General features: G+C 46.2%; 1 protein-coding gene across 6 annotated transcripts in view; it reads left to right on the forward strand.

Annotated features, from left to right (window-relative positions):
- Nucleotides 1-4,072: 4,072 nt before the first annotated feature.
- The window catches only part of LOC146560640 (melanopsin-A-like), a 31,634-nt gene continuing 18,183 nt past the window's right edge, over nt 4,073-17,523 (forward strand). Inside the window, exons 1-2 of one of the 6 annotated variants that reach the window (XM_085296045.1) lie at nt 4,073-5,445; nt 8,334-8,541. In XM_085296045.1, the coding sequence (XP_085152171.1) occupies nt 8,365-8,541 (177 nt within the window). In that variant the 5' untranslated portion in view covers nt 4,073-5,445; nt 8,334-8,364. Of the gene's footprint in view, nt 5,446-8,333; nt 8,542-13,612; nt 13,960-14,000; nt 14,094-17,523 lie in introns of those variants that run through there. The other 5 variants (XM_085296046.1, XM_085296048.1, XM_085296049.1 and 2 more) reach the window with 5 other exon arrangements.

The following is a 17,523-nucleotide window of genomic DNA, read 5'->3' on the forward strand; positions in this document are numbered from 1 at the left end:
CATCCACATCAGGGATGGATGTGAACGATACAGAGGTATCAGAGGCCAAGGACGTAAGCTCGGCGAGCTCAATCGGTGGAGCATGAGATTCTTAATCTCAAGGGCGTGGGTTTGACCCCACGTTGGGCGTTGACCTTTATTTACGAAATTTCCCACATGTGGGATTATGAGGAGTTTAAAATAAAAAACATGCAGGGAGCAGGAGCACATGACGTTTCAGAGGGCAGGACAATGAACACGAGACCCTGATGGTCAGAGGTGACCACACATCTGAACTTCCAGCAGCTCTGAGGGGTCCAGCTTTAGTGTTCCTGACTTTGAACCCTGAACGCTTCACCTGTGTCTCCTCCGTTAGCTTCTCCGTCAGCTCCTCCTGCTGTTTCCTGCGTCAGCAGCTGCTGGAGCAGAAGTCCTGATCTCCACATCACTTCCACCAGATGTTTCTTTACACACCGATGAAATATGTGACACACACACTCACGCTGCTCATCCACCCATCAGTGCAAAGTGTGTTTATGTTCACAGGAGGCGCACGACAGGAGGCGCACGCTTCATAATTCAGCTTACGGTGACGTGTTTCCAAGGTTCATTCATCAACTCACAGTTCAAATCAAACATAAATGTGACCACACATGAGGAGAAGGAGGACCATGGAGCGGCCCCACCTGAAATCCTCGCCTTTCACCTGAGCTGCAGATCCACGGTTTATGTTTAACTTGACTGAAGGCCTGTAGGAGGCGCCGTGGCTTAGCTGGATAAAGCGTCCCAGCAGCGTCCCCTCTGACGTGGTCGTGTTCTTCCAACTCCAGCCTCTGCATGTCCTCCTTCACACATTCATGAACCTCCTGTGAGGCCGTCCAGGTGTTTAAACTGTCCCACCTGGATGTGAGCATGCTGCTGCACAGCTGCTGCACAGCTGCTGCACAGCTGCTGCACAGCTGCTGCACAGCTGCTGCACAGCTTCATGAGCTCTGTTCATTAAGAATGAAAGGCAGTTTGTGTGTTTTGTGTGAGGCATCATAAGGGGACGCACACTCGGAGGCTCACTTCCTAGAATCACTGCTCAGGTGTGAGCTTGACTCTTATTATTACGTATTGATGAGGCTTTTCCTGATGATGTCGACAGGTGTTTGATCCCCTCACTGTTTCCCCCTCTCCCTCCCTCTGTCTCGTCTTCCTTTTCCTGCTCAGTGTTAGTCCACATGTGTGCTCCTGGACTCTAACATCCACCCTACTGAGAGTGCGCACTCAGTGTCCTACATTCATCTCAGCTTCCATCAGTTTAACTGTTGATTAAATGGATGCACACACACACACACACACACACACACACACACACACACACACACACACACACAGTTGATTGAAATCATTCTTCCATGGGTCGATGCTGCTCAGTGTGTCAAACCACGAAAACATAAAAACTAAAACATCTCGCTCTGATTTTTTCTACAAAGCAGCTTTTAGTGACACAAACACACACACACACACACACACACACACACACACACACGCACACACACACACACACACACACACGCACACACACACACACACACACACACACACACACACACTGAAAGCCTGTTGCACAATAACATGATTAATGACCAAGTCTAACTCACGACACGTAAACACTGAAGAGTCCACGTTGCTGGCCTGACAGCGCTGCATGTGCTGCTGCTGTTTCTGGGGAAGAAACTAAAAAGTGCAACGCCAACAGAGTGCGCTCGGAGCTCCAAAGGAAGACGAGACAGGGGGAGGCAAGAGGGGGAAACGGTGGGAACTGGGAAGAAAGGCCAGCAGATCAAACACCCGTCGACATCATCTGACCTCTACAGCAGCCTCACAGCATACAGCACAGGCTACCTGACCTGGTGAGCTGAGCCAGCAGCCCATCATTAGAAGTCTTCTTATTCAATGCAAAGCTGCTCTTCAAAGGTGCAAACACCACCAGCTGCTCCATCACCCTGGACGGGTGGAGCTGCTTCAGCTGCAGTGCTGCGGCTGGTTAAACAGCAGAGGCTGTGTTTGAATCTCAGCAGGGCCTGCTTCAGGAGAAACTCCACAGGGTGCAGTTTTTACACTTGTTTCAGTTTCAGTCAGAAATTTATTAACTACAGCGCTGAAAATCAGAAGGTAAATGTCTTTATGACTGTAAATGTGCTGAGTATGAGCTGATGTAACCCTTTACATCAGCTCATACTCACAGTTCTTATGAAGGAGGAAATTATCTACGGAGACCAAACAGTGTCTGTACACATGGGACTGACTCACCGCTGCCTCTGCTGGACAGTAGTGGAACTGTACATTTCACAGTAATGTACGTTACTGTGAGCTGATGCTGTCTGAGGTCATTTTCTGTCCTTTTATAGACGTTTCACAGCCGTATGTCGCACATTGCATCCCTTTGAAGTCGTTCTGTTCCTTTGTAATAGTTCATTATATCTTTGTGCTCATCTATCTGCACTTCAGGGTGGTTTTGCATCCTTGTGCAGGAATTTCACACTCCTATAGAGTCATGCTGCATCCTTTTTGTCATTTTAAGTCTCTTTGCAGCCCTTTTCTAATCCTTCTGCACCTCTTTGATGTTGTTGTCCATCCCTTTGTACTCATAAAGAAACCTTTTTAGTCATTTTGAGCCCCTCTGTAGGCATTAAGCATCACTTGGTGGATATTTTGCACCTTTTTAAAAAGCTTTCTGCTTGAGTCATTTCTCATTGCTTTGCAGTCATCTTCACTCCCACCACACACTGTGCTTTTCTTTTAGCCATTTAGTGTCCCTGTGGTTTGTGAGATTTGTCATCATTTAGCCCCACTTTGTGTCTTTGTGTTTTTTAATAATCGTGCTGTGATTTGACGCCTTCTCTTTCGGTTCTTGATTGTAACTCAGTGCCAGTCAAAGTGAAAGTAAGGACGAGGTCATGACCCTGAACTCATGTGCTGTCATCTGTCTTGCACTTTTGTGTTCTTTGGGCCAGAAATGTGCTCTAATGTGCCGCTTGGTCTTAAACACCAACATCCTGCACTCATGTTTGTTAGTTTGAGGTGTGAAACTTGTCTTCAGGAGACGTATCGAAGCTCCGGCTGAGAAACATCTGCTCCTTTCCGCAGTTCATCCTGCAGCACGTGCCGTCCTTTCAAGAACCTCCAACAGTCGCTCACGTCTTCGCTGACCTCACTGAGGAAGCAGTCAGCGCTCATTCACAGCCAAACCTCGCGGCTGCTGCCAGCGGTTCCAGCTGTGAACCTCTGCCCTCTTCCTGGTTTTCTAGTGTTTTGCATATTTGTTACACTTACATGTTCAGATCATTAAACTAAATTTAATATTGGACAAAACTCCCTTTTAACAGGTTTTGATGCAACCATTTACAAAATCTGTGGCTGCGTGGAAGCAGGAAGTTGGAAGTGCAGGACTCTGGAGACGGATTATTGTTGGACAACACAAACTCAGAAGGCGATGCAAAACAAAGGCACAGCCAGAAGTTTGAAGCAGGACGCAAAAGACACAGAGAACACGGCGTGAGGAGGATACGGCAACAACACGACAACGACCAAAGGAAAAGTTCAATACCTGTGTGAGGTGAACGAACCAAACCGAGGCGGACGAACAAGTGAATAAACGTGGAGACGAGACAGGTAACAGACAGAGGTGGGACAGGCACAGGCAGGGATCACACAAGAAAACTCAATAATGCAAAAGCCCGAAGATACCTGAAATATAAACAGACTGCAGAGAAAACTGTCGTAGGAAACCAGGGACCAGGTTCATGTTCAGCAGTGAGGCAGGAAACATAAAGGGAAACAATATCAGCAACAGCTGAGACCACCACTCAGAACAAAACTTTAAATGTTAGACACAAATAGAAAAAACAGGAAACACTGGGATTTAAAGCCAGCCATCAGGGTCAAAGGTTACAGTTTATTTACAAAAGGGTGAACCACAGTGCAGTATATGTGTACAGAGAGAAGGGGTCCGGGGGGAAGAGGTAATCCACACACTCTCCTCTTTAGCCACTCTCGTCCTGATCTCCATTCACGCAGCCACACACAGGAATCACAGGGAAGGGTCCGTCAACAGGTCCGGGAAACTCTATGCACAGAACACAGGTTAGTCTAACAGGCGAAGACAGCTGAGAGCACGGGAGGGTCAGCGTTCCAGAGACGATAACCAGCTCCGCCCAGGGAGAGAGGAGAAAGGAGGAGAGAGAAACATAAAGAAAACCTTTAGCCATCACGAGCCAGCCGGAGAGGACGGGGACCATGACAGTGTTTTAGTTGTTTCACAGAGCGCACGGAGCAGGAAGTGACACAGGAAGTGATCAGCTGATTTCTCACGAACACTCCTCCTGACTCTGTTTGCACGTGCTTCAAATTTTAGAAACAGCTGACTGAGAACAACCGTTTATTCTGCCACGCGTTGGATGTCTTGTGAAAACTTGCTAACACTTTATAACACAACTGAGAGCTGTAATTACGTTCAGTTTCATCTACATACAGGAAAAAACAATAATGTGAGGAGAGCTGGAGAAGGTTCGTGTCCTGCAGGGTTAAATAAGACACGCCGTCTTATTTAACCCTGCAGGCGGAGGACACCGGAAACAGGACAGGGGGAAGCTTCACCTCCAATACTGAGCAGGAAGCAGCAACTGATCGTTCCTGCACGACCGAGCCTGAGTCTTTATGCTTCCATTACTATGTGAAAATGGACCAAACCAGCTGTTATCCACAGACACTCCACTTTCATCTTTAGATTGAAAAAAGACACCTGAACCGTTCCTTTGGATGGATTTAAGCGCCGTCCGCTTCCAGAGAACGGAGACAGAGTAATATTCAGACAAAAATACAACAAGAAGGAAGAACAAGCTGCAGCCTGGGCTCAGACACAGGTGAACCTGACGAGGACATCCACAGAAAAGGAGACGCTCAGAAGCAGGAAGTAAAACCATGACCAGACAAATGGAAAAGGAAGTTTGACAGGAAGTGGATAAAACACAAATGAGTAAACAGAAAGACAGAAGAAAATAAGAGTAAAATCTGACGGTGACAGGAAATCTCTCCACTCTGATGAAACCAGCCTGACCTCTGCTGTCCTCTCATTGTGTCTCCAGTCCTCGCTAAGCTGCAGCAGGCCAGCAGATAATCAGCGTAATGACTTTTCATCAGAGCGCTGACCTGAAGACCCACATTTCCCCCCGCGGGGGAGGCATTCCTCCCTCGTTATAAGTACGAGTACCTGCGATCAGCCTCGTCTGCAGATCGTCAGCTGGTTCTGAGCGTCTCCCTGACACGATCTGAACGTCTGTGGAGCTTTCTGTGTTGGCAGCTGCCTGGAGAAACGTGGAAGTGCGTGGACGCTGAAGCAGAAGATCTCCTCTCGGCTCTGGGCGTTCGAAGCTTAGAGCTCAGCTCGTCCAGCTTCTTCGTGCTTCCAGGTACAGAGAGGTCAGTCTCAGGTGTTCTGCATGTTCACAGCGCACATGGACATTTTTCTGCTTGTTTGGCACTTGTGTGCTGGCTTTGTGCATCTTTGTTTGACACTGTCAGAAACAAAAGCAGAGAAAACTGAAGTGATTCAATGATCACTGTTAAGTTCGTCCAGGTGACGTTCTCGTCCACCTGATCCTGCTGTGAGGTTAACACTGAACACGGGAACGAGGACAGATTTGTTTCCATGTTGCAAAAGGTCATTTCTGATGTTTCTAATTGTTTTAGCTGTTTTATCTTTGTTTGTATTGAAAGACTGTAGTGATTTACAAACAGGTTATAGAGAAATCAAAGACATTACCTTCCTGTGAGTATCTTGTGTTATCGCACCTACATTATAAAACCATCTATAGAACCATTATCTTACATTTGTTGCCATATATACTGTTCTGATACATTATTGGCCAGCTCAGTCTCAAAGCAGACGTTGTTAATGTCAGTGACACTTTTAGAATAAAGGATTGTAAAAGCCACTTAACCAGAAACTGACCGTAGCTTCTACGTTGTGACAGGATGTTTGTGGCTCAGGATGACTTGATGAGAGATGCATTTGACAAACGTCCATAAAACACTGAATAATTACAGGAAGGATGTTTTTATAGGTTTAACTCACTCAAATGCAACATTTGAATGAACAGTTGAAAACAGCTGGAAACTGAGTTTTAGGTGCTTTGTAAAAATAATTCAAATATAATGAATTGTTCAGGTTTTGCTGACATTTAGCTTCGAAGTGTCTGTGCACGAAAAACGAGTAATGTGAAAGTCTGCAGAGCCTTTAAAGGTGTGATGAGTTTGGAGGAAGATAAAACCTTTAAATGTTTCCAGTAAGCTGTGTTGGAGCTGCTTTGGTGGTCTGTGTGAGGTCAGACGCTCTCAGGTTGACTTTCGCCTCCCACACAGTTTCTTTTCATTCTTCTCTTCACGGTCTGAGGTTAGAGTCCAGCCTCTGATTAACACTAATGTGCTGCTCCAGAGGAAGAAAGCCTTTCACCTCTCAGACTGTTTCTTTGAATATGCATTACATTTCATTTCAAATGTTTTTCTCCACGCGTCCTTATCACCTTGGTTACTGTTGCTATACGACTGCCAAGCTTCCCATCGTCAGACATGCTCACTGTGATGTGTTGGTGTCAGTGTTGAACAACGTGGACATTAAAGCTGACAGCCCAGAGTGTGACGCCGTGTTTCACATACACTGGATATACTGACACCAGTGACACCAGTAACACAGGAGCGAAGGCTGGGGTTTTACAGACCTACAGACTGCACATTAGCTTTGGACCTCTGTGTTTCCCACAGTGACCGAATATAAGTAACGAAGGTCCAGATGTCTTTGTTGGTGTGCAGCAGCATCGTCCTGCATGGCGTCCTGTCCGCGGGCGCAGAACCAGACTGTCTGTTTTCTGTCAGTTGTTAACGCTTCATTTTATTCTGATATAACTGACGAACGGATCAAAAGTCCACCGACATCATCACAAACCTCATTCTGATGAAAACTGAAGATCAGACTTGGAAACTTGTGGCTGAGCAGCGACAGCAGCAGGTCCGTGGTTTGATCCCGGCTCCTCAGGTCTGCACACTGAACCCTAAAAACAGAGCAGCCATGCTGTCCTTAAACAGCTCGAGCTAGCAGAGAGAGGCCACGCCCCTAATATTTAAAACATGAACACAATAGCTGTGTCCCTTTGGAGACACAGCTATTGTCTACGTGGGCCGGGTTTCTTCGAAGACCGAGAAGGCTGGAAGTGTGAGGTTGTGAAATGTGACGGTCTGGCCTTCAGATCTGCGTCAGCGCTGTCTCGGTGGAGTTTAATAAACTCGGCCGTCTGCTCCTTGCTATCTAAAATATAACAGGACACTGGAGTAAACTCTTGACCGTCTCACACTTCTGTTTAATCAGTTTTCTGTTTGACGTTTATTCAGCTGTGTGAAAATCCCGGAGGAACCCACCCGATGGATTAATAAAGTTTTATTTAATCTAATAATCTAATAACTTTAATCTCAGCCAAACCGATTTACTCCGGAACAAATAAAACACTGAAAAAAGCCAAACAACAACATTTTTAAGTTATCCGAGTGACTTATATATCATGTTTAAGCCGAGTAGCGACAGACAGCGGGGGTCTGAAAACGATGAAGCCGGGAGTCCGCTGCTCTCACGGGCTCTAGTGACCATTGAACCCCCGGGTCAGCTATCGAGCTGGTGGGTAACAGACGTCACCGAAAACGTCAAAGCCCTTTTGCAAATATGTGATGTCTTGATAAACCAAGCAGATATTTGAAGTTTACACAGCTACATTCTCGCCTGGAAATATGTTAAAAGTTTATTTTGTGACCCAGAAAGAATAATAAGAGTAATATTAAAACTAAGCAGCGGCTACCATTGTTGGAAGCTGAAACCGGCTCGGCCGCGCTATGAATTCTGGGACATGGTGGGCCACGAAGGACACACCGACCCATCCTTCAAATCCGGGGAAATGAAGGATGCATTTGAAGGAGTCGACAAATTGGGACAGCCTTCGTCGCCTGGCTGTGACGTAATTGGCCTACAAATGCGTCCTCCGAAGGATGCAGCCGACGTTTTGGCGGCACAGCTAGTGTAAACAGGTGAGTGATGGAATCGAGGTGTTAGGAAGTAGGCGTGATCTCTGAGCCCAGACTCACTGCTGCCTCTGGCGGATGTTAGAGGAACTGCGGCTTTTTTCTCACAGACAGAATAAAACGAAACCGTATAATGCTGATCACGTGTTGCTGTTTGTGGCTCCTCTCTCTCCCACCTGTCACACCTGCAGTCAGACCTCCATGAACTAACCCCCCCCCTCCCCTCTCTCCCCTTGTGCTTTCAGTCCGCGAGCGGAGCAGAGAGCAGTTCAGAGCATGCGCTCGGCGCGGCAGAGCATCATCTCCTGCAGCGACCGTGAGGCGAACTGTACGGCCGCGCGCCACCCGGACACCCTGGAGCTGTCAGGATCCTCCGCGTGGAGCTCCAACGACTCGGCCGTTGACGCGCTCCAGCTCAAGGAGCTCCAACTGCCGGCTGCGGCCGCTACGACCGTAAGTCTCCCTCTAAATCCTCTGATTTCTTTGATTCCTCTGATCGCAGGATCCAAACACACCTGAGCAGCTTCCACCTGCCAGAGCGCGTTTTGATCCACTCGGCGGTTCTTCGGTGGTTTTACGCACGGCGCTTGCGGCGCGGGAGAGCGGAGAGCTTTGTTTAAACACAAAGAAAATTCTGTGAAGTGTGACAAACCGAGCAGTGAGTCAGACAGAGTCGGTACCGGTACCTGCGGTTTAAATCTAGTGCTGAAAACTCAAATCTCACATTCATAGTTTGAGGTTCGCTTCGTCGGTGTCCTCGGGGCTTTAAAGTGCAGCTGATCATTAATCTGACAACTAACTGATCAGCCTCATATCATGAGCTCATTAAAGTATTAATTAAATTATTGATCGGGAAAAGTGACGTTAATTCAGAGTGACAGCAGCAGAAATCAGAGAGCGGCGGTCTGAGTGCATCCAGGTTTACTGCAGGCTCTGTGTGTCTGTATGAACCCAACAGCGCTTAGCAAAGCACATCTGTACAGCTGTGAGCCCAGCATGCTTTCTAGTTAAACTGAAGTTAAACACATGCTGACACACACACACACACTGAGGCTGCGGAACACGCTGCGGGTGGCTCAGGTGATTGGTGGCGTGCTGAGAACAGCGTGTGAGGCTGCTGTGTGTCCACACACTGATTTCAGGCTGATGTGAGGTGTGGCGCTCTCAGAGCTGCTGTTGTCAGTGGCGGAGTCGGCGTTCTTCTTTCTGATGTTCTGCTGGCAGGTTGGTGTTTACTGCAGGTTGTGGTTCACATGCTGTCTTCCCTCGCAGCGGTTCAGTTGCTTCAGACCAGCTGGGTGACGGGAGGTGGAGGCGGTTTTTCTCTGCTTCAGTGCATAGTCAGTGTCATGGGACCTAATCATAGTGGTGGGTTTCCAGCAGCTGACTCTGGCCTTCTCTCGTCCTTTTCCTTCCCCCCTCTGCTCCAGGTTTTCTTCCTGGCTGGACATGAATCACCTGAACCTGAGAGCTCTCCACAGCAGATCACCTGCCTCCACCTCCTCCTATCCCAGCATGCTCCTCTGTCACCTCTCCTTCACTGTACCCATGAACCACCTCTGAGCTCTTCCTCTTCTCCTCCTGCCTGCAGCTCCATCTTCACCCTCCACCCTCCCTCCTTTGCACATGCTCAGACCTTCTCAGCCTTTGTGACTCTGATTTGTCAGTCTGATGGACTCATCTCCATCTTGCTCACTGAACATCTGAACACCTCAGCTCCAAAGCCAAAGAAAAAAGCCAAGAAAAAATGGTCAAGTCCTTCATGAGCCAGCAGATCTCCACACGAACCTTTCAGGGCTGGAAAGATGTAAGAAAAAGGTCTGCTGATAGGCGGTCGTTTCCACATGTATACAGCGAGCTGCAGTTACTGCAGAGAATGAGAGGCGTGGATGACACATGCAGTTATTTTATGAGGTTTTTGCTTTGATCTTTTCTAGCTGGCATATCGTTGTCAGGTGATGCTTGAAACTGAGACGCTGATCCAGGATGAAGCTTTGGATAATGCTGCAGGTCAGTCAGGTGATCCAGGAACTGCTCAGACAAAAGCAACAGTCCTAAAAGTGAAAGTGTGATCATAGTGGACTGTGTCACGGTCCACACTACACTACACACTCAGTACAGCACCTCACTGTACCGTGCAGGGGTACTTTGGTATTGTGTCCTTTGCAAGAGGTGCTTGGAGTTGTGCTGCTGTGGTTTACAGTCTCCAACCTCTGGTGGCAGGACGCCGACCGTCAGGGGCAGATTCCAACCCGAAGCCTTCAGAGGAGAGTTAACACTCCTGCAGCTGTGAAGCCTTTAGTTAGTTTACCCTTTTTGGCCCTCCATAAAGTTTACATGGTTGCTTTGGGCCAGTATGAGCCGTCGGGGGAGCGCTGGGGGGCGTGCTGGGGCACGCTCGTGTAGATCGAATCTGTGCCTCGCCTGCTAACAGTCTGTGTTCAGTGACTTGGGATGGCGGCATTTAGACGACACTTGTTTTTAAAGTCAGAACATTTTGTCCTTCCTGCTCTGGCTGTCATTGGTTGAGTCTGGGCGTGATGTTCGAGGAAGTCTGTATCACTGCAGGAAACCTCAGTCCAGTAAACGGTTCTGTGAGAGCCCCGCATTTATAAACGACGGCGCTGCAGGAGGTCAGCTGACGCGCGCAGGAGGCTGGGAGCACTTCCCGTGACCAGCAGGCACACAAATGTAGGTTAATGTGACACGTTCACACTGCTCTTGTTTGCAATTTGGCATTTTGATGACATTTACATGTGATCTTTAACGGTTTTATCACACAGCAGCATCTCCCAGAAACAATGTTGTTATAAACACAGACTGTAGATAGAAGATGGCCACACAGTGCTGTAAGTTCAGCGTTTTGTTGCCACGATGTCGTTTTATTATGAGGTAAAAACATCTGGACGAGAGTCAGCCTTGTTTTCAGTCACAGCTGCAGACAGATGCTGGACCCCAGACTTCACCTGAAGGCTCTGATTGGGGGCGGAGCCCTGCAGGCGTTACGGCGGGAGGCGCACGCCAGCGCCTCAAGCTGCTCCTCTGTCTTGTGTTTTCATTTGGGACCAGCGTGCAGACACATTGCTGGCTGATAACCTTTGGTGATATTTAAGGGGGCGCTTCGGGCCACGTGTGAGTCAGAGCACGGCTTAGAGCAACCAAGCAAAGGTCAAAGGTCGGTGCTACTGCTGCTGCTGCCGGTGCAGCTGATCAGAAATAAGCAGAGCTGAATCTGTGCCGGCTTGGTCCGAGTCTGCTGAGCTCGGTGATTGGTGCATTTCTAAGCTGATGGTGATTGATGAGTAAACAAGGTTAACGTCAATTTTTTTAGTTCTTCGAGGAAAATCCTTTCCGTGGAAATCAATCCACAAAGAGCTGAAAATGCAACATAGTGTGCGTCTAATCTGCCGTTCACCATCACAGGGTTATCTGCTGATCCTCCCGGGGATTAACCTCCTGAGGCGCGAGGTGCTGACCCTCAAAACACGTCAGTGTCCTATTTTCCTCGATTACCCACAAACCAGCCCAAGTTCCACCGAGTGAGTCATCGATTTTAGGAGAGGAGTCTGGAAATGTTTTCGAGGATCATTCTCCTTCCACGCAGCCCCGACTTTCACTTTGTTTTAAACTTCATGTAAATATTTGCTGGTGTCACTGACTCATTAATTATCAATGAAATCAGACTCTTTAATGTCCATGGTTTGAACGTCGTCTCCCACAGAGCATCACATTTCTGAGCTCTGAGAAGCAAACGATTAAAGTGAAAATCAGACATTTGTATAAAATCACGAGTACATTTAAGGATGCGGCTAGTTGAGACGGTTTCCTTTGAAACCACAGAGGTCATGAGATATGCTCAAAGCTCAGTTTTAAAGCTCTTCTCTTCTGGCTGAAAGTCTTACGTCTCACATGCCAGAGGATCTTGGTGTCATAATCAAAATCCAGGTGAGGAAGTGGTTCCTTACCTGTGGAGTATTAAATCCCGTTCTTTTATATTCTTTACGGCCAAAAAAGACACGGCTCAAAGTGGTCTTTTACTTAAAAAATGATCTTTAATTTTACATGTCCCGGAATATGGAGACCTGAACACATGAACACACAAGGTCTCAAGCAAATAAAAGGAAGCCAGGTTATTTATGTACTTCTCGACGTCACACCACACTTTAAGTTTCGATCAAACAGCCTAGTTGGTTTCACTTTCTGGCTGCAGTTACCATGCTTCTGCAAAAGCGGAGGGTCTCAGAGTGGAGCCGCTGCTCCATAACTGAAAGGCACCTATAAAGATACCAGTATACACTGCGTCACCGACCACCGAGCCGCTTTATCCTCCTGACTTCGGCTCTTCTGTCTGATTTTGTAGCTTTGAAGGACCAAATGAACCGGATTAGCATAAGCAGCAGCAGAGCCGAGATCAGAGAGTTGATCTTGGACCTTTGAAGCGATTCTCCAGGCATTAAACACTACCATCCTCCTTCTGGGCTCTGCTCTGAAGCTGAAGGAAAAGGTCTCAGCTCATTTCTTAGATTTCTGAGAGCTCCGCGGCTGGACGGAGAGGATCTGAAGCTGGATGCTTGTGTGCTTTGTGGCTGGTGTAGCAGCACTAACGTGGCTGCAGACGTTAGATGTTGTTTGGCAGGTAGACAAAGCAAATGAAGAGTTTTTGTGGCCCAGAGGGTTCGTTTTGCAAAGCTCCATCAGAAGCTGAAGTCATGTGGAGCTGAAGCCTGCCATCGGATCTGTGCCTCTGTGTGACGTCTGTCTGCACTGTCGTCATATATTTTCATCCTTTGTGTGCACAGTAGACTTATAGTCAAGACCGCCTAAACCAAGACCAAGACAGCACCAAGACAGGCCGAATCAAGACCAAGACAAAGTCGAGACAAGACCGAGACAAGAAAGTCTTTAAACTGCAGGTTTACGGGTGTCGAGCATATTTATGTGTATTTGCGATGCACTCGCACAGCCCTCCTCACCGCTGTCTACTGTCTCACTCACTTACTGAGAGGACAGACGTACGCTTTCATGCTCTCTGTTTTTCACATAATGATATTATCCTATATCCTCGCATGTCATTGGCCACAATATGGAGGGATTGGAGCATAGCTGAGCCACTGTGTGAGAGCCGAGCGGCTCTCACACAGTGGGAGACCGAGACCGAGACAAGACCAAAGTCCGTCGAGACCGAGACCGGTCTTGAGACATCTCTAGTGCACAGTTTAATTCTTCTACCATCTCCAAGGAAACAGGAGACGTCCGATGAACCGTTATCTTCAGAGTCTATTTGCTGTGAGAAAAAAAAAGCAACATCTCTACTAATTGAAATGTTCGATGCTTCTCATACCAAAACACACCTCTGGCTTTCTTTTAATAAATATTCTGATGGTTGAAGTTTGTCTGATTTTCAGTATTTGTTCTCTTCCTGAATTCTTATTGTTTAGCAAATGTTTCAGATAAACACATAACCTGGATAAACGCCTAATTCACCATCCAAACCTACCTGTGTGAAACAGTAACTGCCCCCTAACCCTCGTGACTGGTTGCTCCACCCTCAGCAGCAGAGATAACGTCAGTGAGTCTTCAAACTTCAGTCATATCGCTGTGGAGGAAGTTTAGCTCCGCCCTTGTTCACAGGACTGTTTGGATTCAGACACATTGGAGGGTTTTCCAGCACGAACGGCTGTTTGAATATTTTGTTAATGAGGGTCAGCCAATCAGAAGTTATCTCAAAGGGGGAGGAGCTACAACAGCTTGTTTCAGACAGGGTGAAATGAGGTTCTGCACCGAGGCCCAGGATCAGACAAAGAAGGATTATTCTGAACTGTGAGTCATGCAAAGCTGCTCTAGGAGAGGAGAGTAGGTCAGGTATCTGAAGTACGTCTATGATTATGATAATAATTTATTTAAAATCAGCACAGACACGTTCGCCTCCTGTTTGAGCCCCTCAGAGCTTCATAACATTATTTCTGTGTCAGCATGACTGGAATCTCTTCTGTAACGACTGTTGTGTAAGAGACCCTGAACACACACACACAAACACACACACACTGAGTGCTGAAAGCTTTCATGTGATACAGCAGTTCAGTCAGCTGTTGCGTGGGAAGTTTTCAAGGTTGACTGATAAAAAGAGGACTCACACACACACACTCACACTCACACACACACACACACACACACACACACACACACACACACACACACACACACACACTCAGGTTTGTTTAGCATCTTAGTGAGGACTCTCACGGACGTAAACCCGTTCTGGACTGATGTGCAGGCTGCCATAGACTCAGATACTAAAGGGCACAGCTGTGTTATTTAAAGTCATTTCATTTCTCTGTGCTGTTTTTGTTGTTGTTGTTTTTGTTGTCGTGATTTTAGACACGATGAAGATGCTTGTTTTAGTTCTGGGTGTTCTTGTGGTTTTGGGTCTCTTTCAAGCATCTTTGTGGTTCTAATGATGAATGTAATGATTACTGTCACACTTCATGTTTTTTTATTCATCATTTGTGTGTGTGCGCGCGCGCGCGTGTGTGCGTGCGTGTGTGTGCGTGTGTGTGTGCGCGCGCGCGTGCCAGAGGTGCGGACTCCAGTCACATGACTTGGACTCGAGTCAGACTCGAGTCATTAATTTTATGACTTTAGACTTGACTTGAAAAAATGTTCTAAGACTTGTGACTTGACTTGGACTTTTACACCAATGACTTGGGACTTGAATTGGACTTGAACCGGTTTACTTGAAAAGACTTGATATTTCACCCCAAATATAAAACTTAACATGCATATTATATAGAGATTGAAAATGTGACGTCATTCACGGGTAGAACCGCAAAGGATTCTGGGAACTCGTGGCAAGAAGTACTAGCGCACGCAGGCTTTCAATTAAAATCAGTTACACAGCGATAAAAAGAAACACAAAAATGTCAAGAAGCCGTTGTATTATTAACTGCAATAGCCGGTCGCATGACAGCCACGGGAAGCCGACGGGTAAAGAGATCGGATGTTATCGGATTACGTCGTTGAAGAGAAATTGTTCGAGCCATGTTTCCGAAGTAACAAAGATGCGACTGGATTGCAGCCATTCAAAGATCAAATATAACGTCCCAGAACACTCCAGCTCACAGGTTAGTCTGCTCCAAGCATTTACACGAAGGTCAGTGTTTTTTAGTAGTTAATACGTCATTTTCATAACATAATTGGTGATATAGGTTACAAGCAAGTCTGGCGCTGAACAGAAATTGTCGCGCTATGCTCCTTTATTTATTGTGCATAAATAGTGAATTGTCCTGACACAATATTGCGTTTCGCTTCTGTTATTATGGTACATTGACAAAAACATGTACTTTTATTCACAGGATAAAACAGTTGTTTTGTATCACTAATTGCCCAGTGCGATTACAGCATACAGTATTATTGTCACTGCTACATTTCTGTGATGCTACCAGAAATTATTTCCACTACTAATTAATTACCGTTGAGCTCAAAGGTCCTATTAATAAACGGTTAACGAATGTGTATTTATGACGACGATTTGTGAGACCGGTAAACTTATGATACGTACGATGGTCTTTCGTTCTACACGGTGCGTTTCAAGGTCCTGCACCCATCCGTCGGTAAACTGTACCTGGGCTTGTTGCAGTGACCGGAAGTTACTAAACTTCATGAGTGTATGCACTCACTCCAAGAACCGTATGCTTATAAATATGCTACAATGAGATAGCTGACTTCATCCAACTAGCAAATGTTGTCCAGGCTACGTTGGTGATACAGTTTTTTTTTAATGTGTATGATATTTTTGTCATGCGATTTTAAAGCCGGTCCTACAACCGCATCCAAGAATAACATGCAGCTTATCTCAGAACTGTCGGTGAAAATTATTCTTGGAGCTAGGTTTAATTGAGCTGCATTTTAAAGAGGTGCAATTTCACAATTTGTGTATATTTTCTAAGTTCACTATTTTGTCATGTGTTGAGAAAAACACAGATTTAAAAATTACATGGTCTAATATTTACATTTAGCATAACTGCAACATGCTTTTTTTCGTTTTTTTTAAAGACTCGAAAGGACTTGAAATTCAAAGTTTCAGACTTGTGACTTGACTCGGACTTTTACACCAGTGACTTGAGACTCGACTCTGACTTGCCTGACATTACTTGAGACTTGACTTGAGACTTGAGGATAAAGACTTGAGACTTACTTGAGACTTGCAAAACAATGACTTGGTCCCACCTCTGGTGCGTGCGTGTGTGTGTGCGTGTGCGTGCGTGCGTGTGTGTGTGTGTGCGTGTGTGTGTGTGTGTGTGTTTGTGCGCTCAGAAATATCCAGCGTGAGGCCCTAGCGCTGTGAACCATCTGATCTCTTTTTTTCAAATTAAAAGCATGTGCCTTTTTCCTCGCTCTGTTTAACCTCGTTACGTGAAAGTCACCGATGCAGCTAATGATTATTTTTTCCAGAAACATATTGATCAGTTGTTCCAATATTTGTCGATTAAAATCTGAGAGATGGGTCGTGTCTGGTGGTGAAACACAGCTGCAGAAATACAAAGTCGGTTCTGATTGTTGTTGATTTTCAGCTCATTTTCAAGTTTCCACTTTTATATTTCTTTGGAATTTTTCTGTCTCATTGTTCAAACACTGAAACCTGTTCCAGTTCGGTCAGTGTGAAGACAGATGTGCTTCCAGGGAGACGTTTAGGCTATTTTATTGATGTTTCTCTGCAGACTCAGGTTCTGTTTGATAGATTTATTTGTGTTTTATGTTTTTAGAACAAACTAAGATTTTTTTTTGTTGCATTAAAAAATCAGCTGTAACGTAATTATTGATCTTGATGACAGACAGGACTGTGGAAGCTTCCTCTAATCATCTTACCAAAGCAAACCATCAGATTCCACTTTCAGATAATCTGCAGCATGAAGAATAAATGTCCACTGTATTACTGGTGTTTTCGCATTAGTGTATTAGCCGCAGGGTAAATCATGTGTCGGAATGAGGAAAGCTGTGGTCTCATCATCGTCTCCTCTCTGGAAGATTCGAGCCACATGAAGCCTGCGATGTGGATTTTCTGCACTGCTCTTCCTCACAGTCTGACTTCGTCTGATCCTGTTATAAGACGTGGACGGCGTGCTCAGATGGAACATTTCGCCATCATTTGTGTGTTTGTTTATGTGTGTTTTGTGTTGGGATTATGCAGCAGTGGAAGGCTGCCAGTGAGCACGTGCAACGCTCTCTTATATTGTGCACTTGCTCCACTGCATTTTTCCTTCTTTATGTCCACACAGATTGTTTTGGTCGTTATCGTTTGTTCACGCTGTGAATGAAGCGAGTTTTGCAGATTCATTTAAACACCTGCTGTTCACTTTGAAACCTGCAGTTCCTCTAGTTACCACCACACTAGAGGCAGGCTTCCATTAGCTAATCTACATAGACTGTATATAAAAA

This window comes from Mchenga conophoros, linkage group LG13 (assembly GCF_057382185.1).
Source record: "Mchenga conophoros isolate Kocher_MC1m ecotype Shallow Benthic linkage group LG13, M_conophoros_male_GT1.1, whole genome shotgun sequence".
NCBI classification, from domain to species: domain Eukaryota; kingdom Metazoa; phylum Chordata; class Actinopteri; order Cichliformes; family Cichlidae; genus Mchenga; species Mchenga conophoros.